At 42.6% G+C, this 22,973-nt stretch overlaps 1 protein-coding gene across 1 annotated transcript in view; it reads left to right on the forward strand.

Annotated features, from left to right (window-relative positions):
* Nucleotides 1-22,973, forward strand: part of LANCL3 (LanC like family member 3) — a 67,014-nt gene that overhangs the window by 40,955 nt on the left and 3,086 nt on the right. The window contains exons 2-4 of the mRNA XM_077482579.1: nucleotides 804-927; nucleotides 7,218-7,415; nucleotides 19,382-19,589. Of these exons, the coding sequence (XP_077338705.1) occupies nucleotides 804-927; nucleotides 7,218-7,415; nucleotides 19,382-19,589 (530 nt within the window). The remainder of the gene's footprint in view (nucleotides 1-803; nucleotides 928-7,217; nucleotides 7,416-19,381; nucleotides 19,590-22,973) is intronic.

Raw genomic sequence — 22,973 nt, forward strand, 5'->3', positions numbered from 1 at the left:
CTCATTGGGGAGATTTCCCTTCACTTCCTGTCCCATTGAATTGCACAGGAACATGGTCAATGTTCCTGTGTGATTCCTGCTCGTTCCTGTGCAGTGTGATTTTGGAGCCCATTCATTTGAATAGGCTGCAAATTGCACCAGAAGGCAGAAAAAGTAGTGCATGCACTACTTTTTAAAAATTTGCAGTGCCAAATCACATGGTACAGCGATACAATGCGATCTGTTGTCTGCAAATATACTGCGTTTTTGATCTATTTTTGATAATTTGGGGTGCCGTTAACATTGCATTGGTACCTGCAGCAAATCACAAAAACATGTTTTGAGTGTGGGAAACATGCACAGAAGATGCCTTTCCCGCATTGTGTTCTGGTGTGAACTGGCCTTCAATGTCATTTTTTTAATATTCAAGCAATGTAGGTAGGTAACTGAAGGTGACGTGTGGGATCAGCCTCTTATAAGGTTGGAATCTGGGAGGAAGAAGTGGCAGAAGGAACCTAATCGAGTGACAGAAACGCAAGCCAATCACTGTACTGCTTCTCTTTTCAATGTGCAGTCACAAGCTGAGGTCGATTGAGGACAGTCTGGGCCTTCAAGAAGTGGGTTCATGATGATGGCCATCAGGCTAAGGCCTCATGCACACCTAGCTCATAAACACCTGTTTTTATCTTTTAATTGGCTTTTCGTTCTGTATCCATTTTATTTTTGGGGGGCTGGAGTCCTGCTTTAGATATTACAAACATGTAGCCACATTAGGAAGTGTGTTTCTGTTCTGAGTAATGGACCACATATTTTGTTTCTAACAGGTTTTAAAGCCAGCTCAGATCAGGACAATATGTCATGCTATCTTGGAATCTGGCAAACAGTACTCAAAGAAAAAAAGAAAGCCCTTCCCACTGATGTACTCATACTATGGAACGGAATACTTGGGTGAGAAAACAAAAGACAACACTCTATATATCTCTTTTTCTTGTGCTCTACCTGGACAAATAGTTTCATGTAAAAGGCAGGGGCGGACTGACAACTCATGGGACCCACGGGCAACAGGAGATTATGGGGCCTCCAGGCAATCAGAGATTATGGGGCCACACAGTATACACAAACACACACACACAGTATACAATCACAAAGTATACAAAGACATGTTTCTATTGGCTGAGAAGGTAATGGAGAGGTGGGGCAGCTATAACCTCAGGATTTTTAGACCAAAAGGATGTCGGCAAGGGACATTTCAGAGACAGATCTAAAAAAAAAAAACACAAACTTTTACATACTGTCCCTGGTTTTACTGAGGCTGGCAACCCTGATGGGGCCCCCTAGTGGCATGGGGCCCTCGGGCAGTGCCCGAGTTGCCCAATGGTCAGTTTGCCCCTGGTAAAAGGCCATGTAAGCTAGCATCAGAAACAAATATCTACTTGTTAATGTACCCTCTATATGCGTTTAGTGGTACAGTTCAGCGCACAATCCAATTTGGTCAAACAGTAATACATCCAGATTCGTACATGCTTTGCACACCTGCTTGCAATTGCTTTGTTTAACCACTTCAGCTCTAGAAGGTTTTACCCCCTTCATGACCAGGCCATTTTTGCTATTTAGCACTGCACTAATTTAACCGGCAATTGCACGGTCATGCAACAGTGTCCCTAAATGAAATTTATATCATTTTTTTCACACAAATAGAGCTTGCTGTTGGTGGTATTTTATCACCACTTTTTATTATATAGAAAAAAAGATTTAGAAAAAAAAATGAACTATATTTTTTACTTTCTGCTATAAAACTTATCCGATAAATCAAATCTCTTCATACATTTTAGCCAAGATGCATTCTGCTACATGTCTTTGGTAAAAAAAAAAAAAAAATCCCAGTAAGTGTTTGATTGGTTTGTGTGAAAGTTAGAGCATCTACAAAATATGGTATTTATATATTAGAATTTTTATTATTTTTTTTATACTACTAATTGCGATGATCAGTGAATTATAATGGGACTGGGATAGTTCGGTGGTCAATCTGACACTAACTGATGCTGGGGGGGAACTTACTAATTTACACTGATATCATCAGTGACACTAATACAGTCATAATACTGTATGCTGTCACTGTCCTAATAATCTGGCTGGAAAGGGGTTAACATCGAGCGTGATCAAGGGGATAAATATGTGCCATAATGTGTGAAGTGTGTGCTAATTTTTACTAAATAGCTCATTGTTTCTTAACCCTGCTTTGCAAGGATATGGAACAGAAAGCTTGTTCCCTTTGTTCAGAGCGCTGTGTTGATTGTCAACACAGGGCTATGTGCTGTGATTGGACTCAGATGATAAGTAGGTCCCGGGCATGAATCACTGGCCAGGATCTGCTGACAGACTCCTGCTGTGTACAATCAGATTGGGTATCGGCGGAGGGGCACACATGCGCAAGCCCTAAACCCGGTAGCAGTTAGCAACATACGGGTACGGCTTTGCCCACACAGGCTGCCTTTCCACAGTACATTGCAGGGGACAGACCAGCAAGGTTAAACAAATTGAAGAATAAAAAATAATGTACATTTACCATTGAATTTATCTTGCCTTCTTTAATGGGCTATTGAAAAATAGTTTCATACGAATTAGAATTCTAGGTATGGATATACGTAGATACACTGGTCCAGCTTGGACTATTGTAATTATGTATATATCATACTCAACCAATGCCCCTGGAAGCTTGAAATCATCGAAGTAAAAACCACTACATTAGTGATCTCCACTTGCTTCCAGGTCTCATGCCATGCGTCTGCCATGCTGCATTCTGAGCACAGGATGTCAGCCACACGGAACCAGCACCATTCAAAGAATGCTAATTTGATTGGATTAGACAAGGTGAAGTGACAGGCTGTTGAAGTTTCCTTGTCTAATCAGAGAAAGCTTTGCATACATTCAGAAAATGAAAAGCTTTCTCTGAATGGTTCATGTGCCGAGCAGCTGACTGCCTGTGTTCACAGTGCAGTAGGGCAGCCACTTTTCACAAAACCTGGAGTGAAAGTGTCGACTTCAGTGATTTCCACCTGCCAGGGGGATTGGCTGGGTATTGGCAAGCTGGACCAATATACCTATGTATACAATATCCAAACATAGATTTTTTTTTTTAATATTGTGTGCTGTTTAAATGATGCAAACAAACTAAGCCTCTAATGCAAGTATAAGGTGGGCAATACACAGTAGAATATGTGCAAATTAAGCCATTGACATAAATATAACAGGAAACAATTGCATTGTATACATTGTATAATAATTGTAAAAATTGTACATATACAGTGCCTTGTGAAAGTATTCAGCCCCCTTGAACTTTTCAACCTTTTGCCACATTTCAGGCTTCGAACATAAAGATATAAAATTTTAATTTTTTGTGAAGAATCACCAACAAGTGGGACACAATTGTGAAGTGGAACGAAATTTATTGGATATTTTAAACTTTTTTAGCAAATAAAAAACTGAAAAGTGGTGCGTGCAAAATTATTCGGGCCCTTTACTTTCAGTGCAGCAAACTCACTCCAGAAGTTCAGCGAGGATCTCTGAATGATCCAATGTTGTCCTAAATGACTGATGGTGATAAATAGAATCCACCTGTGTGTAATCAAGTCTCTGTATAAATGCACCTGCTCTGTGATAGTCTCAGGGTTCTGTCGAAAGCGCAGAGAGCATCATGAAGACCAAGGAACACACCAGGCAGGTCCATAATACTGTTGTGGAGAAGTTTAAAGCCGAATTTGGATACAAAAAGATTTCCCAAGCTTTAAACATCCCAAGGAGCACTGTGCAAGCGATCATTTTGAATTGGAAACAGTATCAGACCACTGCAAATATACCAAGACCTGGCCGTCCCTCTAAACTTTCAGCTCAGACAAGGAGAAGACTGATCAGAGATGCAGCCAAAAGGCCCATGATCACTCTGGATGAACTGCAGAGAACTACAGCTGAGGTGGGAGAGTCTGTCCATAGGACAACAATCAGTCGTACACTGCACAAATCTGGCCTTTATGGAAGAGTGGCAAGAAGAAAGCCATTTCTCAAAGATATCCATAAAAAGTCTTGTCTAAAGTTTGCCACAAGCCACCTGGGAGACACACCAAACATGTGGAAGAAGGTGCTCTGGTCAGATGAAACCAAAATCCAACTTTTTGCCCACAATGCAAAACAATATGTTTGGCGTAAAAGCAACACAGCTCATCACTCTCAACACACCATCCTCACTGTCAAACATGGTGGTGGCAGCATCATTGTTTGGGCCTGCTTTTCTTCAGCAGGGACAGGGAAGATGGTTAAAATTGAGGGGAAGATGGATGCAGCCAAATACAGGACCATTCTGGATGAAAACCTGTTGGAGTCTGCAAAAGACCTGAAACTGAGACAGAGATTTATCTTCCAACAAGACAATGATCCCAAACATACAGCAAAATCTACAAAGGAATGGTTCACAAATAAACGTATCCAGGTGTTAGAATGGCCAAGTCAAAGTCCAGACCTGAATCCAACCGAGAATCTGTGGAAAGAGCTGAAAACTGCTGTTCACAAATGCTCTCCATCCAACCTCACTGAGCTCGAGCTGTTTTGCAAGGAAGAATGGGCAAGAATTTCAGTCTCTCGATGTGCAAAACTGATAGAGACATACCCCAAGCGACTTGCAGCTGTAATCGCAGCAAAAGGTGGCTCTACAAAGTATTAACGCAAGGGGGCCGAATAATTTTGCACGCCCCACTAGTTAAAAAAGTTTCAAAAATCCAATAGATTTCGTTCCACTTCACAATTGTGTCCCACTTGTTGGTGATTCTTCACAAAAAATAAAAATTTTATATCTTTATGTTTGAAGCCTGAAATGTGGCAAAAGGTTGAAAAGTTCAAGGGGGCCGAATACTTTCGCAAGGCACTGTAATTGTACAATGTAACATTGTTGAGATGATTTATGGTTGATCCTGAGCTCAATGTCACAGCTCATACAAAACATGAAACGTGCATAAGTAGAGACTATTTATGAGCAATTTATCTACTATATGCTTACCGGTATATAACCAAAAATAAGGAAAATGCATTTAAAGAGTTTTCCAGGCCAAAATATAAAATTAGTGCAGTACAAATCTGCAATACAGTCACATTCCCCCAGGCGTGTCTCTTTAAAAATGCAGCAAATACAGAAACATGTCTGTATTTCTGTTAATTTTGCCAGAATTGTGCTAAGTTTCTTGTTTGAACTGCTTTGAAATCATAAGCAGTGATGTCTGCACTGCCTAAGTTCTCTCTTCTGGACTACAGACCACCTCCCCCTCTCCTCATCTCTGTAGCACAAGAGTAGGGTGTTTTGTAAACCAACAAAGGGAAACTCAGGCGGGGCAGACAGCGCTGCTTGCAGCAGAGGCACTTAGAGTTTGCAGCATTTTTAAAAAGGCAAAATATGTGGAATCTGTGTGCACTGTAGAGATGTAGCGTTTATGCAGATTTCTGCTGAAATAAACTGTAGGATTAACTTGCAGGTATCAGAATGCCCATTAATAAATGTTGAAAAATATTGCCTTTGCAGCCTATGCTAGAGAGGCCCAGAAAGATAACATATTCTAAAAGTTGCAATGGGATACGACCTTATAGACACGTATCAGCAATACTTAACAACATCATGTTTTTGAGAATAAAAAGGTACCTTTTTCATGCCATAGATAAAGTGGTTCTTTGAACTTAATCAGTTCTTTTATAGCTTAGACAAAAATGTAATGGCCTGCGTGGTGACGTCATATAGGGGGTGGGTTCTCCAGCGAAGGGAAAAGAACCAGAGGGAGAAGACATTAGCAGAGGGAGAAGACACGTTGGAGCTACTTAGGATTTTGTCAAAAACCTGTGTACTGGTTTTATTTATTTTTTAAACTGTTTTTGGTGAATGGGTAGGGGTACAATGTACCCCATACTCATTCACATAGGTTGGGGGCCAGGATCTGGGTGCCCCCTTGATAAAGGGGGATTCCAGATTCCAATAAGCCCCCTACTCACATACCCTCACAACCACCACCCACGAATGTTTTGAAGAGGCCCTTGTCCCCATCAGTATGGGGACAAGGTGCTTTGGGGTGGGGGACAAAGAGCCCCCCTGCCCCAAAGCACCCACCCCTTATGTTGAGGGCATGTGGCTTGGTATTGTCCAGGAGGGGGGGTGCTTGCTCGTCTCTCCTCTTCCTGACCTGCCGGGCTGCATGCTCAGATAAGTGTTTGATATGGATTTGGGGGGACCTCATGCCGTTTTTGGTTATGGGGTTTCCCCTCGAAATTTATACAAGACCGAAGGGTTTGTTATGCTCTTGGAGGGGGGAACCCATGCGTTTTTTTTTTGTTTTTTTTATTTTGAAGTGGGGCTCCACCCCTCAAGATTCATACGCCTTGAGGCGATTCAGTTCGCATTGTGTGCTATACAAGTATTTCATTCATTCATTCATACCAGATTCAAAGGGCCTGGTATTATTGGATCAAAGTTGGATCCAGTTCTTTGAAGTCACATGGAAGTCAGACATGAAGTCGTGGGGCAAAGTCGGAGAGGAAGTCATCCGACTTCCGTGTCGGAGCAGTGTGAACCCTGCTTAAAGCATGAAGACACTTTAAAAAGATTTAACTTTAAATGTGTATATCTAAAAAGCATTACAAAAGTTCCAGGCTTCCCTGATCAGCCCTTAACGTGAGCTTTGATGATTGGTTCTCAAAGCAGTCACATGACTGATAGCACTTTCTCCTGGCTCCTGATCATAAGCTGTGACTGTTGGAGACAGCTTGGTCAGTGTGCTGGAAGCACATAGAGAGTGGACGCATATGTGTTGTGACTGGACATCCTACCGTTGTATACATATACGTGTTACACGGTTGGAAAGAGGTTAATGGCTCTCATAGTCATATATATGGAGTGAGAGCAAATGGAGTATTGAATAGTGAGAGATGGTGTTTGAACGGGGGCACTACAGTATGTGTACTCTGTAATCATTTAACTTTGCCCTGGTCGTATCCTGACCTGACATGAAGTCCTACAAATACATAGTTTAACAACAACACTGTTTCTTGACATAGAAGCTGCCTCAATTTGCCATTATTAAATAAATTATTGATTTGTTTATTTTTATTTGCATTATATTTTGTCGGTGATGACAGTAGTACTGAAAAAGAAATGTATTAATTGTGAATTACTAACAACACTTTAAACACTCTACTTTCTAATATTTCAGGAGCAGCACATGGTCTGTCCTCTATACTTCAAATACTATTGTCCTATCAGGACTATCTCCAGCCAGCAGACCGAGACCTTGTTTGGCAAAGTGTGGACTTTCTTGTGAATCAGGAGCAAAACTGCAACTGGCCACCAGAGTTGGGGGAAGTCATAGAACGTGAAAATGAACTTGTTCACTGGTGTCATGGAGCCCCTGGTCAGCTACTTCACTTGTTTGTACATAGTTCATATACAGTACTTGTTTATATGAGACCGTGATTATTTTTGAAGTGGAACAATTATCTATTGCAGTTATTTATATTGCATTGACAATTTATATTCTGTACATTCACATCAGTCCTTGCCCTCAAGGAGCTTACCAATCTAAGGTCCCTATCTCTCATGCATGTACTAGGGTCAGCATATTTTTGGAGTGTGGAGCCGCGTACACACGTAGCCGTCTGTCTGACGTACTTAGTCTGGCGGACGTCCGCCAAACTGTCCGTCGGAATTTTCGAACGGGCTACTTGCCCACACACGGCACTTTTTCAGCGGACTAATACGGCGTACTAAGTCCGCCGTACTAAGTCCGCCGTACTTTCGAAATGAACGGACTCGCCCACACACGCGGAGGAAAGTCATTTCGATAATAAGGGGGCCCCCGGATACCGGTCTCCCACCCTATGTGAATGAGTATGGGGTACAATGTACCCCTACCCATTCACCTGTAAAAAAAAAGTACAAAAAAAACACAACACACGAGATAAAATACTTTATTGCACAGCTCCGGGGGTCTTCCGTCTTCTCGCCGGACTCCTCCGCTATCTTCTTGTAGCTCTTTTGCTAGCGGAGGAGTCCGGCTTTCTTCCTCGCCGCTGGCCTCTTCTCCCGACTTCGGGGGTCTTGTCCCCCTCTTTCGGTCTTCTGTCGCCGCTGCCGCCTTCCGTTCTTCTTCTTCTTCTTCTCCTTCTTCTCCTGGAGATGTTGACTCAACGCTCTCTCCAGCCACAATGCCAGGGACGCGCTGCGCGACCACTTATATAGGGACAAGGGGCGGTGTCACATGGCTTTATGTCACATGGGTTGGTGTCACATGGTGACCCCGCCCCCTTACGATGTCACAGTCCCCATGTGACATCAACCCATGTGACCAACCCATGTGACATAAAGCCATGTGACACCGCCCCTTGTCCCTATATAAGTGGCCGTGCAGCGCGTCCCTGGCATTGTGGCCGGAGAGAGCGTCGAGTCAACATCTCCAGGAGAAGAAGGAGAAGAAGAAGAAGAAGAACGGAAGGCGGCAGCGGCGACAGAAGACCGGGCCACCGCCTGTAAAAGAGGTATAAGAAGGCGCGGTGGCCCGGCAGAAGAACGAAGAGGGGGACAAGACCCCCGAAGTCGGGAGAAGAGGTCGGCGGCGAGGAAGAAAGCCGGACTCCTCCGCTAGCAAAAGAGCTACAAGAAGATAGCGGAGGAGTCCGGCGAGAAGACCCCCGAAGACGGAAGACCCCCCGGAGCTGTGCAATAAAGTATTTTATCTCGTGTGTTGTGTTTTTTTTTGTACTTTTTTTTTACAGGTGAATGGGTAGGGGTACATTGTACCCCATACTCATTCACATAGGGTGGGGGACCGGTATCCGGGGCCCCCTTATTAAAGGGGGCTCCTGGATTCCGATAAGCCCCCCGCCCGCAGACCCCGACAACCAACGGCCAGGGTTGTCGGGAAGAGGCCCTTGTCCTCATCAACATGGGGACAAGGTGCTTTGGGGTGGGGGGGCCGCGCGGCCCCCCCTTCCCCAAGGCACCCCCCATGTTGAGGGCACGCGGCCTGGTACGGCTAAGGAGGTGGGGGGCGCTCGCTCGCCCCCCTTTCCTGGCCGGGCGGGTAGCGTGCTCGGACAAGGGCCTGTTGTGGACTTGGGGGGGACCCCCACGCCGATTTTTTTCCGCGTTGGGGTTCCCCTTTAAGTTCATACCAGGCGGCGGGGCCAGCGACGTCACCTTCGCGGGCCCCGCCTACCTGGAGACCCGCTCGAAATGAGCGGACTTTTCTCCGGGCGGGAAAAGTCCGCTCATTTCAAAAGTACGGCGGACTTGCATACACACGGCCGGATTGTCCGCCTAAATGCGAGTACGGCGTGCAAATTTTTGTGCAAACCGAAATTCTAAGTCCGCCGTACTGTCGGGTCAAAAAAGTATGCCGGAGGCTACACACGGGGGGATTATTTGGCGGACTTGAGTTTGCCAGACATTTCCACCCGATTGTTTGATCGTGTGTATGCGGCATGGGAGGGAAACCCACATAATCACAGTTAGAACATGCAAACTCCATACAGGTAGTCTCCTGGTTGGGATTCAAACTGAAGACCATAGTGCTGCAAGGCATAAGTGCTAACCACCAAGCTACAATGCTGCTCTATGTCAAAATCCAAATGTTTTTCTGAGCCCTGCCTGTAACATAGTTTTACCTTTTGATTTTACCAGCAGATCTGTTATCGATTCCACTTTGACAGTGCTGTTAGTTCTTCAGTGAAATCACGCAGCAGTGTAAACTTAGATGGACAGGTAGTTTTAGATTGACTATAAGTAGGAAACATACTACAACCTAACTCCAGTTAACACAGTTTAAGCAAATTTTAAGGAACATTTTTTTTTTCCTTTTGGTTAAAAGGTTTAAAGGCCTATTTACAATTCTCAATTTCTGTGTGTTGCTTTAAAACATGCACGTTAGTGTGCATTCTATCACACCTTAACATATGTTGCGTCAAAGCAACCAAAGCCAATGCACCACAACAGACCAAACATAACACGTGCAGAATTTTCACATGCAGCAAAACCATTTAAGCATTGTTTATCTCAACCCTTGTAACTCTATCTTTTACTTAGTCTACATGCAAAAGCAGCACACTAGCAGAACACACAGTGGCCCTTTAAACATACACTATATTACCAAAAGTATCTGGACACCTGCCTTTATATGCACGTATCCATAAAAACATGGATGAGCAAGCATTGGGGGGAGGAACTTGACTGCCCTGCACAGAGACCTGACCGCAACCCGATAGAACACCTTTGGGATGAATCAGAGTGGTAACTGTGAGCCAGGCCTTCTCTCCAACATCACTGCCTAAGCTCACAAATGTGCTTCTGGAAGACTGGTCACATATTCTCATAGATACACTCTTAAAATGCAAGTAAACCCATCCATAAAACTGTTTAATTTCCAGCACGTGCCAGAAATGTAACACTCCCATTGGTTGTGCTCTCAACCAAACTATCAAGCCTTTCAATGGCTGGTGTCATAACTGATCACATGTGCAGCATCATGGCAGTTGTAGATTAAACAGAGGCAAAGATGCCAGCTTCCTTGGCTGATAACAATAGGGGGGTTTACTTACACTTTAAACCTTGTGGACAGCCTTCCCGGAAGAGTTTAAGCTGTTATAGCTGCAAAGGGTGGGCCAACTCAATATTGAATCCTACGGACTTATGCCGCGTACACACGATCAGATTTTCCAACAACAAATGGGAGCTTGTTGTTGGAAATTCCGACCATGTGTAGGCTCCATTGGTCATTTTCCGTCGGAAATTCTGACAAACAAAATTTGAGATCTGGATCTCAAATTTTCCAACAACAAAATCCGTCATCTTAAATTCCAATCGTGTGTACACAATTCTGACACACAAAGTTCCACGCATGCTCTGAATCAATTACAAGACGGAAGCGGTCTGGTAAAACTAGCGTTTGTAATGGAGATAGCACATTCGTCATGCTGCAAAGTTTTTAAATCTTTTAATGCAAACTATTCTCTTCTTCTTTATAATGCTAGAATAATGAAGTTGTTTTGCTGCTGATATTCACGCAGAGTTCTGAAAAAATTATTTCTTTATTATTTATTGTGATCTCCTGAATAATATTAGTTATTTTTTTCGTCAGATCTCCATAATAATGTTTTGTATTTATTTTTCTAGTGATTTTTTTTTTATCAAGATCTTTTATTTCTTTTTTTTCTAGTGATCTCCATAAAACAACACCATTACTATCTTGTATTTTTTAACCTCAAGGAGGTTGGTTGGTGTCCCTTGTTAATTTGACATAGTATTTTTGAAATGTACCTGCCTACACACATAGGCAATGTCATGGTTATGCATTAGAGTTGTTCTCCTTACCTGTCTGCATGTGTTCATTTCTAGAGACCAGCCGAGCTTCACCTGACTGCTTTTATTTCCTTCCTCTGGAATGGCTCCACCCTAGCCCCTATCAGACTACACTATATTAACCTTTGCACTGCTAGCCTATCCTGCTGATCAACCTTTGTGTATTAGCTTCCTGTTTCCTGTCGTGTGCTCTGCTTCTGATTTCCGTTACCGACCTTGGCGTGTTCTGACCATCCCTGCTTGCCTGTGACCCTGACCTATTGGCGTGTACCCGACTATTCTGTTCTGCTTGTGGCCCCGACCTTGGCTTTGTCCCTCACCATCCCTATCCTCCTGTTACCTACTGTGGGTGTGAGCTGGGGGACCCTGGGGGTCGCGACCTGGAGCCAGTTGCAGCCAAGACCATCTTCACCACTCGAAGCTCTGGTGAACACCAGCTGGCTCTTAGACTCCGCGCCCCGGGGAATCTTACGCTCTTACCCCAGTGGGATCTGTCCCCCGTCTGCAGCCGTCAGCCGTAGGGTCCACAGCCTTGCGGTGCATCCCCAACCCTATGGTTTGCACCTGTCACCTGGGCTCTAGGTGACCTGACAGGCAAGTATTTAAAAAAATAAATAGCCATTTATTATGGGTCATAACAAAATAAAGAGGAAGGCAACACTGGATAAACTGGTGAAATTTGCAAAGCCTTTGTACCCCAGGGCACACATCGTAACTATTTTTCAGGCAAATTGGTGGCCTGAGGAGTCAATATAATAGTGAGCACAATCTGGTCCAGGAGTCCAAGAGATCAGGAACAGCACCAGACTGAACTCAGGCCATCACACTCTTGTCTTCCTTAGACGCTTCCTTCCAGACTGTGGCTCTGGTGTTGGAGTTGTGGCAGAAGGTGGAGGAGGACGATGGTCGACCTCCTGGCTTCCACGTAACCCCGCCACCTCCTGGCTGAGGCTTTCCTGTGTATGAAAAAGGGACATAGTTTTAGTTTTTTGGTCATCAATCACACACAATTTTGAGCTCATGACTGTTGCAAATTGAATGTTAAATATAAAAGACTATCATTCTGAGCCCAGCATTTTTCATTCTTGTCCCAATCCTTTTTGGCCACTACTGTCTGTTGATATGTAAACCACTTTGTTAAATCAGCAATTAGTGATCAATAATAACATCTAGTTAACATCATTCATTTTAGGACAAGAAATATTTTGAACAATGCTCTACCTGACTCAAGCTGGGCTCCTCTACATCTTCATGGGTGGAAGGCCCAGGTTGAGCATCGAAAGCCTCAGCTGAGGTGAAAGGAAGCCTTGAACGAAGAGTGGAGAGTTCTGGCCTGGGTTCCCTCTGGTCTGACAGAAAATGCAGTCTGTCATAGTACCACAGCCTGGGTACATAAACGTCATCTGCTGCTCCTGATCTCTGGGAGTTCTGGACCTTCTTTCACTTCCTAAGATAAGTACTCCTCATGCCACCAATTTTGGCCTTCAAATAGGTGATGTCTGCCAAAAATTCAAGCAGTTTCTCCAGCGCTACCTTCCTCTTTCTTAGCTTATTAAAAAATGGGTGGTTCACCTGCCACAGACAGGGCAGCTCCCTGAACATGTCAATGAATATTGCTAGAAATTCCCTATCATTGAATGGATCCATCTTTCTCTGACAACACAAGACAATCCCTAATGTCAGGCTAAACTCTTCTAATCGTCCCAATATAGGCCTCAATCTATAAGCAGTATAGGCCACTGATGCACCAAGTTAAAATTGTACCTTCGTTATTATGTTCGGCACTTCCGCTAATCCTTCCTCCGCTCCCAGATCGTATGTATGACACACACGTGTTACGCTTTATATACACTGCGTAGGCGTGAAACTCCACCCGCCCCTGACGTTCTTTCTAGTCTATTCCATGCCCCTTGTCTTTTGGCGCAGTGGGAGAGCACATGGCGGAGACAGAGCAAGTGCATGCAGACAGCAGCAGCAGCAATGACAAAAAAACAACACAAGATACTAGCGCTTTAAAAGATACTGGTGTGTCCTTTTCAGTTCAGTCTGTATTGTTCATTCATATAAATTCAAAACAGTTTTTATCAAAGCAAGATGTTTTTAAAAAAAGTTATCTGAGAAAACAGTACTTGGAATTTGCTGAAAATCCAGAAAGGTTGCTTGCTGTCCTTAAAGGATAAGGGATGTATGTGCACAATCACCTGCGGCAGCTGCTTCTTTAGAGTGAAGTCATCTCATGAATAGGATACCAATAAAGGAATATATAGAAGAGCACCAAATCAGTAAAAAGTGCATTTATTTTATACAATTAATAAAAGTCTCACTTACATCCATAATTATTATTGTCCTCCGTTTGATAGTCAAATCACTGTTCCCTTTCGCTGGTGCTGCTACTGGATGAATCCTCCTCCACAGCGCGCTAGGGGAAGCTCTGCTGTGTTCTGTGATGCACAGAGACTCAGACTGGCTCGTAGACAGCGTGTGACGTCAGCCGGGGGGGTACCCAAAAGCACAACGCGTTTCTGAGCTTTTCCTCGTTCGGGCATGCGCGCTCCTTTCTCAAGTGCAGGTATAGGCAATGCAGCAATGACAAAAGGCTGGAGCCACGGACGTTCTGATCCCGGAGATTTAAGGCCTCAAATATGTCCTTTATAGAGATGGTGGACATCTCGAAGAGGGCTAACTATTATGGGAAGCATGGGCCTTACCCAAACCCAAATGTGAGAAAGGCTAAGATTATGACTAAAGTTGTGAGAAGTCTGCACAGGAATTTTGGGGTACGATGATCCAAGGATCAATTGAAGAAATGCTGGTCAGACCTGAAATTGAAGGAGCATGATCAGTACAGAAACATCAAGAGAGTTCTTAAAAAAAGTAAGTAGATGCCGTGTGTTCCTATTATTATTATTACTTTCATGCTGCTCCATGTAGTTTTCGTTAAAGTGGATGTAAACCCCGATTTTTTTTTTTATGTCATAATGTAGAGTATACGATTTCCTATCATTTGAGCCCAGTCTTGCCACAAAGAGTTAATCCAGCTCTGAGCAATCCTCTTTTATTGTTCAGTGAGATAAATCTTGACAAACAGAGAAAAACTTTGTCAAATCCTCCCCCTTGCTGTGAGTGACAGGTGATTAACATATCTCATGCACTAGCCTAAGAGACATGCATTTTTTTTTAGTTCTCTCCCACTCCTTTCTTCTGCTGCTCTGCAAGGATGGGCTGTTCCACACCTCAGCATGATTTGGCATGCTGAAGTCATGTTGGGACTTTGCTGGGTTTTGACTGGATGTTAGTGATCATAGCAGAAGTTCAGTGTGAGAAATACACAGGAGAAAATGCATGTTGATAAGGGAAGTGTAGAGGTTTGCAGGAAGTCTACTGACATCACAACTCCACCCACTGAGCCCTGGAAAAGAGATCCACCCACAAAATCTGCAGTTTTTTCGGGTCTCATAGCAGACAGAGGGGAGACATTTGACAGATAAGTATACATGCAGGAGGCATGTATATCCTTCTAGATAACCAATATTGCAGTAGTTTAGAATGGATGAGAGTGGGTTTACATCCACTTTAATGTTTTACAGTTTAAAATGGCAACTTTTCGTGGGCACAGCAATCGTTCGTGGTAAACATTGTTCATGTGCCCACTAATACGATGCTTTTGGCAGGTTAACTACATTTGGTCATGCCTATTTGTATTCAAAGAAGTTTAGTACATTGTTGTCTAGATGGGTTTGTAACTAGAATGAAATGCAAACTTGATCAAGTTAAGTTCAGTGTAAGGAGAGGACACTCAGCAGCTGTTTACACATCTGGACGCAGGAGCACTAGTGTGGGACACCAGAACACCCTTTTTAGGGTGTTCCACACAGGTGCTCCAGTGGATACTAGGGGTGTCTCCATGTGTGAAAATTGGAAAAAAAAGATAAGTATTCCAGCTTTATAAAGGGAAAAAAATAATGTCTCCAGCTTGGAACTCTGCCAAAAAAGACAATTGTGTGACACTTCAAAGCAATGTTTCATATTACTATTTCTCGCCTCAAATATCTGTGCGCTAAGTATACCTTTTTTTATTCACATAGGGGAGAAAAGACTCGGGACACCAGAGACCCCCCACCTCCTAAAGAAAAGGAAATCCCCACACCACAACCAGAAGATGTGGAGAAAGGAGAGGTTTATGAAGTGGGTGAAATAGTGACCACAACAGGTGAGTGTCTGAGACCACAGCTTCAGGTAATAGATGGATGCCTGCATATTTATAATACATGGTGTGTTTTTTTATTTTAGGTGATGTGGATGTTGTGGAAGAAGAATTTAATTTCACAAATGCAAGTGCACACGTCCTCATCGGGGAGATCATGGGATCATGCAATTGTAATTTACAGAAGATCAAGGAAGATATCAATGATGTGGAAAAAAGACTCAAAAACATCATTGATGTTTTAGGCAGAATCTAAAACACCCCAAAATTCTTTTATTTTGTTTGTATTTTTATTATTTTCACACTTTGTAAATATTCTTTAGAAAGACAAATTTTGAACATGCACACAGTGTGTCAACATGTGCTATCTGCCTTTACGGGATATCAAGGTATGCATTTTGGGGGTGCAACCCCTTCCTCACAACTAAAGTAGATTGTGATTTACAGAAGATCAAGGAAGATATCAATGATGTGGAAAAAAGACTCAAAAACATCATTGATGTTTTAGGCAGAATCTAAAACACCCCAAAATTCTTTTATTTTGTTTGTATTTTTATTATTTTCACACTTTGTAAATATTCTTTAGAAAGACAAATTTTGAACATGCACACAGTGTGTCAACATGTGCTATCTGCCTTTACGGGATATCAAGGTATGCATTTTGGGGGTGCAACCCCTTCCTCACAACTAAAGTAGATGAGTGCACCCCCAAAACACATCCTTTGATCCCCCATGATGGGAGCTAGCACATGTTGACACTAGGCATGGGATCAGGAGGGAAATCCCCATTTTGAGTCTCAATTTGTGTGCATCTTCAAAATTTGGCTTTCACAGGGGTGACATCACCCCATCGGATGAAGGCAATATCAATACAGTTTGGACTAATGTCTGATATTGCCTTCACTTTGTTCAAAAACCCTTTTCTAACGCACATGTGAATGGGCACAGAGTAGAAATGTTTCTACTCAACAATGTGTGGCTTCTTCTTTCAATGCTCAATATAATTTTTTTGACTAAGTTGGTGTTTACATTGAAATGGGGGTTATTTACTAAAGGCAAATCTACTTTGCACTACAAGTGCACTTTCAGTGAAGTTTCCAGTGCACTTTTGCAGTGCACTTGGCGGGCAAAGTGGATTTTCCTTTAGTAAATAACTCCCACAGTGCTTTAGAATTTGCCACAATCATGCCATTTTTGTGACTCACCAAAATTAATTTATGGTGCTGAAAATTATGTATATTTGTATCAGTAATGCATTACATACAACAAAAACAAGGTGTGTATGTAGCAGACCCACAACATAATAATAGTTCGATGAAGAAGAGATTGTCACCCCATGTATCAAATAAATTACGTTTGCAATATTGACGAAAATAACCCCAAAAAAAAGAAGCTCATTGGATAACCTAGGAGACAGCTATAAGAAACACAAGCAGCAAATCAAAGGAAATATTATTTCAGTTTAACTAAAAAAATGTATTTATAAAATGTTTATTAAACATTTCCTGGCATATCAATGGCCCCCCACCCGCAAAGTACTCCATATATTTTAATCAGACCTTGCATTTGCTTTGGGGGGAGCAAGCACTGAAACCCAGATACAAACCCACGAGCACAAACTGAAGAGCAGTAACGATCTCACCAAACTTCTGTAAAAGCGGGCGTTCCGCCGTTTTTTTTTTTTAAGTCAGCAGCTACAAATACCGCAGCTGCTGGCTTTTAAAATATGGACACTTACACCTCCAGCGCACCCACGATGTCGATTGGTTCTCGGGTGCTGCCGCCACCATCTTCGGTGTGGGAATCAGGAAGTGAAGCCTTGCACCTTCACTTCCCAGTTCCCTATTGCGCATGCACGAGTTGCTCTGCGCAATAAGGGCAGTCCCTGCTGTCTCTAGGATACGTTTTTTTTCCCAGCAGACAGCGGGGGCCCCGCAGGAAGTGGAGTAAATACCCGCAGATTATTATACAGGTATCTGTACCTCCCTCCCCCCTGAAAGGTGCCAATTGTGGCACCGGATGGGGGGAGAGTTCCGATGAGCGGAAATTCCACTTTAGGGTGAAACTCCGCTTTAACACAAGATAAACACGAGATTAGCAGAAGGAGCCCAAAGGGTGGCGCACTGGCTATTGAACTTCCCTTTTCTAGTGCCATCGTACGTGTTGTACGACACCACGTTCTTGACATTCATAAGTTCCGTCAAGATTTGTGTGACCAAGTGTATGCAAGACAAGTTTGAGCCAACATCTATGGTAAAATAAACATGGATTTTGTTGTCAGAAAATGTCATTGTGTATACCCGGCATAAGACTGGGATGCCATTAAAGTTCATGTGTGTCCCAATACTTTTGGTAATATAGTGTAAGTCCTTTTTTGTAAAACAAACATTTTGAGTTTAGGTGGAAATAAATAAATTCACTGAGCAAAATTGTATAAGAAATAAACATTAGATAATGAAATTACTTTACAGCCATTGATAAATAAGTTCATTATCTCTTAAAGTGGGGTACCCCCTAAAAAAAAAAAAATTAAAAGTCAGCAGCTACAAATACTGCAGCTGCTGGCTTTTAATAATCGGACACTTACCTGCCCCAGGGTCCAGCGATGCGGGGGAACGAAGCCCCCCCTCGCTCCCCGCTCCGCTCGCGGCGCTGTCATGCATACTGTGGGCACCCGGCTGTGGCTTCACAGCCAGGCACCCACTGCGCATGCGCGAGTGGCGCAGGGCGCCGTGATACGCCGTACAGTCACCTGGGACACATGACAGGTCCCAGGTGAATGTGCGGCGCGAGGGGAAGTGATGTCACCAGCCCGGGCAATGAAGAAGGCAGACTACGAGGGACCCCCTAGCAACCGGTATTTAGAGGTGAGTAAAAAATTTTTTTTTTGCCAATTATTTTTTTTTTTGATTTTTTTTTACGAATTTTAAGTAGTTTTAATTTTTTGGTGGCAACACCACTTTAAGTACCCATTACTCTGTAAATAATATTATTCATTTACATAGATATAGGTTGTATAGGCAGAAAATATAATTTTCTGAATACTAGTCATACATTATTTTAGCCTTTAGGAGCAGCGAAGAAAATTACGCAATTCCATCTCCTTGCCCTCGGGTTGCAACCTGACAACACAGAAAGCCTGGCTGGCATAAATGAGGTTTATTACCAAAGTTATTAATAGGCAAGGACCAAAAAAGATGCCAACCCAACATGATCTCCACCAGCGTCAAATAATATTACCTAAAGATGCACAATTAACTACTTAGCTGTGAGTGGAAACCAGACTCAGTCAACTACTAACTTCTGAGATACTAAAATATGCCTGTGGGGGTTGATCTTCTTTTCAGATCTTGGCGCTCCCTGTTCTCTCCATGATTATGACATACTGTATATATCTGGCTTTAGTTACATAGTAGGTGAGGTTGAAAAAAGGCCCAAGTCCTACCTATGTGTGTGATTATATGTCAGTATTATGTTGTATATTCCTGTATGTTGTGGTCGTTCAGGTGCTTATCTAATAGTTTCTTGAACCTATTGATGCTCTCCGCTGAGACCACTGGCTCCAGGCCAAGAAAAACATCACCTACTGTCTCTGAGGTTCTGAATCTACAGCACTCTTTTGCATATGATTGAGTTAGTTCTTGCCCTCACAAAATTAGAATGAACCAAGGCTTCAGTAGTTGTTATATGTTTATTCCATGGTATATTCAATACTAGAGCGGTGTTCTGTGTTGGTGTTCTGAGTTTTGAGTAGGATAACATATTCATTTGGCGTTTGTATATCGCCTTTTTAACGCCACTAATACATTTTTGTTTTTTAGGCATTGCTTATCTATTTGCAAAAGCATATTTACTCTCAAAAAAGCCATGTTACCTGGACACCTGCATTCGCTGTGGAGAGCTGGCCTGGCAGAAAGGTCTTCTCAAGAAAGGGCCCGGTATTTGTCATGGAGTTGCAGGCAGCGCCTATGTGTTTCTATTGCTTTATAGACTTACTGGTAACTCCAAGTATATCTACAGAGCACAGAGGTTAGTGTCATAATCTCGCTGTTTATATGCAAAGTCTAATATATAGTGCCTTACTACTAGAGAAGTAAAAATAAAGTCTGATATGACCACTGTGGTACCCACTCGAGAAGAGTGCTATAAATACATGTGTGAGATCTGGAAAAACACTCAAGGCCAGATAAACTATCAGAGGCCCAGCGTGAGAAACCACAATGGGAAAATTAAGCGTGAAATTGTCACAACAAATGATCGATTATGCCTCGGTGACCATGATTTATAGGGTGAAGTTGCATATCACATCTCAGGTATTTATGAGGTATGAAGAAAGTTTTTGACATCTAAAATTAAAGTGCAGACTGTTAGACATTTTTTTTTTTACAGAAACAATTTTGACAGTTCGCTAATGTCAGACAAATCAATCTTGAAATTGTTTAGGGAATTCACGAAAATACAGTGTTTTCTGAATTCAATATAAGCTTCCTAAGAAGTGGCAGTGGAATAGCAAATAAGAGAGATGTATGAAATGCACTATTACCATACTATTACCATTTAATTTAATCCAAAAGGAGTACACATTTCAATTAATTACTAAACATACATTAAAAAAATATACTTATACAGAATCATACATACAGTAACAATTTAGATATACTTCTTGGTATATATCTTTGCCATACATGTCCTGCACCACACACTGCTTGGAGAAACACTATGCTTATTCTTTGCACATAAAATATATGCAATATTTTCATCTATATGGTGCACACATTTTGACATTCATGTGATTTGTCACAAATAGTGATCACACTGTTTCTGATGCTCATGTCGCATTCCACAGTAACATGCATTGCAATTCATTGTTTATTTGGCACATTACTATAAATGTCGCAACCAGCACTCTCTTAAAGAGGAAGTAAACCCTGATGAGTTTACTTCCTCTTTCATTCCCTGCAAAGGTAAAACATAATGGACTACTATGCATAGCATAGTAGTCCATTATGTGTCACTTACCTGACACAGGAGCCAGCGCAGTCGCCGCTGTCATTCGGCGAAGCCGCGATGACATCACTCCCGCGCATGCGCACGGGAGCCGCCACACGCGGCATATCGCCGCTGCCGGTGGCGTGCTCAGTGCGCCTGCGTGCCGCTGTCTATGGCGCATGTAGACAGCGGTGTCTGTCTTTCGGTAAATATCTCCTAAACCGTGTAGGTTTAGGAGATATTTCTTGGACCTACAGGTAAGCCTTAATCTAGGCTTACCTGTAGGTCAAAGTGTGTTGTAAGGGTTTACAACCACTTTAATGATGCACCACTGATTTTATTTTTGCCCATGCAGAGTAAATACAATATCATTTTTAATAACTGGAAATCTAATAAAACATAAAATGTTTCAAAATACTCATAATTCACAATATATGGTTTATATATGGTTTTATGGACAGGGTATGTTAAGTGGGGTAGATATGTATGCAGTGGGGATGCCTCCACGAATTTCATCAGTCTTGGTTTTGAAGTGATTGGCAATCTCCTGAGCAGTGAGTGAGTTACTGAGTTGAGGTGGTGGTGGACAAAGTAGAGAGTTAAAGGTAAAGAAGAACTGACAAAGACTGGATGCCATAGTCAAAATGATAGTGATGAAGCAAGCTTGTCATCAATCTGCTCACAGAATCAGTTGGGGCCTGATTCTGCATTTAGTAAGAGGAGCAAATGCATCCAGTGAGGATAAGAGCGAACTGTTGTAAATAGGAGTGAACAGGTCATGGCAAAACAGTGGTGTGATTTATAATAGAGGAGGGGTCAGTAGCAGAATAGAGAACAGATGTGTTAAAATGACAAACATTTCTATAGGTAATCCTTTGGTGTCTGGAAGGGTAGGTGGTTAAAGACAGGGACACTGTGAAACTGATGAGGTTGTTATCAGAGAGAGAAAAGGGCATGTTGGTGAGGTTGCAGGAAGTGCAAAGATGGGAGAATACAAGTGGCTTATCTGAATCTGGTATAAAATTATCTTTAGAGTGTTTTAATCATTAGGTCTCTATTTTCATAACGGTGCAGCCAACTGTGTTCCCCCCTCGTGTCATGTTGCTGCTGAATGCTGCAGGGCATAAGATTGGCCTTTCCGCCATTTTTCTGCAATACTCCATATTAGGAAAATATACCATCATGGCCACTAGATGGAGACTGACGATCATAGGAAATGCGCATGACAAAACACATTACAAGGACTGTTTGCGATGGCTGTGTGAATGCTGAGAATTTTTTTTATAAATGGACTCCTACATTTTCAGTTGGTAAATGGGTGCTATAGCTAGATTACCCTTGTTAATAAACTAATTGATCCACAAGCAGCACCACAAGATCCCTGATCCCTGAAGTGCAACATCCACACAGAAACGAATTGGGCAATGGAACTCTTGTGTTTCTTCACTGTACTTTTTTTTTATTATGGATGTTAGTTTTTTTTGGAGGTCACTGAACTCTTTGTGACAGTTATTAACCACTTTCAGACCGGACCAATTTGCTGGTCAAAGACCAGACCACTTTTTGCGATTCGGCACTGCGTCGCTTTAACTGACAATTGCGCGGTCGTGCGACGTGGCTCCCAAACAAAATTGACGTCCTTTTTTTCCCACAAATAGAGCTTTCTTTTGGTGGTATTTGATCACCCCTGCGGTTTTTATTTTTTGCGCTATAAACAAAAATAGAGCGACAATTTTGAATTTTTTGTTATAATAAATATCCCCCAAAAATATATAAAAAAACATTTTTTTCCCTTAGTTTAGGCCGATACGTATTCTTCTACATATTTTTGGTAAGAAAAATCGCAATAAGCGATTATTGATTGGTTTGCGCAAAAGTTATAGCGTTTACAAAATAGGGATAGTTTTATAGCATTTTTATTAATAATTTTTCATTATTTTTTTTTTACTAGTAATGGCGGCGATCAGGGATTTTTATTGTGACTGCGACATTGTGGGGGACCCATCGGACATTTTTGACACATTTTTGGGACCATTGTCATTTATACAGTAATCACTGCTATATAAATGCAGTGATTCCTGTGTAAATTACACTGGCAGTGAAGGGGTTAACCAGTGGGTGGCAGTGTAGGGGTTAAGTGTTCCTAGGGATGTGTTACTAACTGTGGGGGGGTTGGGCTTTCATTTAGTGAACACTGATCTCTGCTCCAATCACATGGAGCAGAGATCAGCGTCACTAGTTGCTAGGCAGAATGGAGAAATGCTGTTTACAACGGCACTTCTCCATTCGGCCGCTCCGTGAGACGATCGCGGGGATGCCCGCGACGATCGAGTCCGCGGGTCCTGCGACCGGACTCACGGGGGTCCCGACCAGCGCGGGAGCGCGCCGCCGGCGGCGCGCTCCCGATGGCAGGGCGGCAAATTT

This window comes from Lithobates pipiens, unplaced genomic scaffold, assembly GCF_037356315.1.
Source record: "Lithobates pipiens isolate NorthernLeopardFrog02 unplaced genomic scaffold, aLitPip1_a1.2 Scaffold_16, whole genome shotgun sequence".
NCBI classification, from domain to species: domain Eukaryota; kingdom Metazoa; phylum Chordata; class Amphibia; order Anura; family Ranidae; genus Lithobates; species Lithobates pipiens.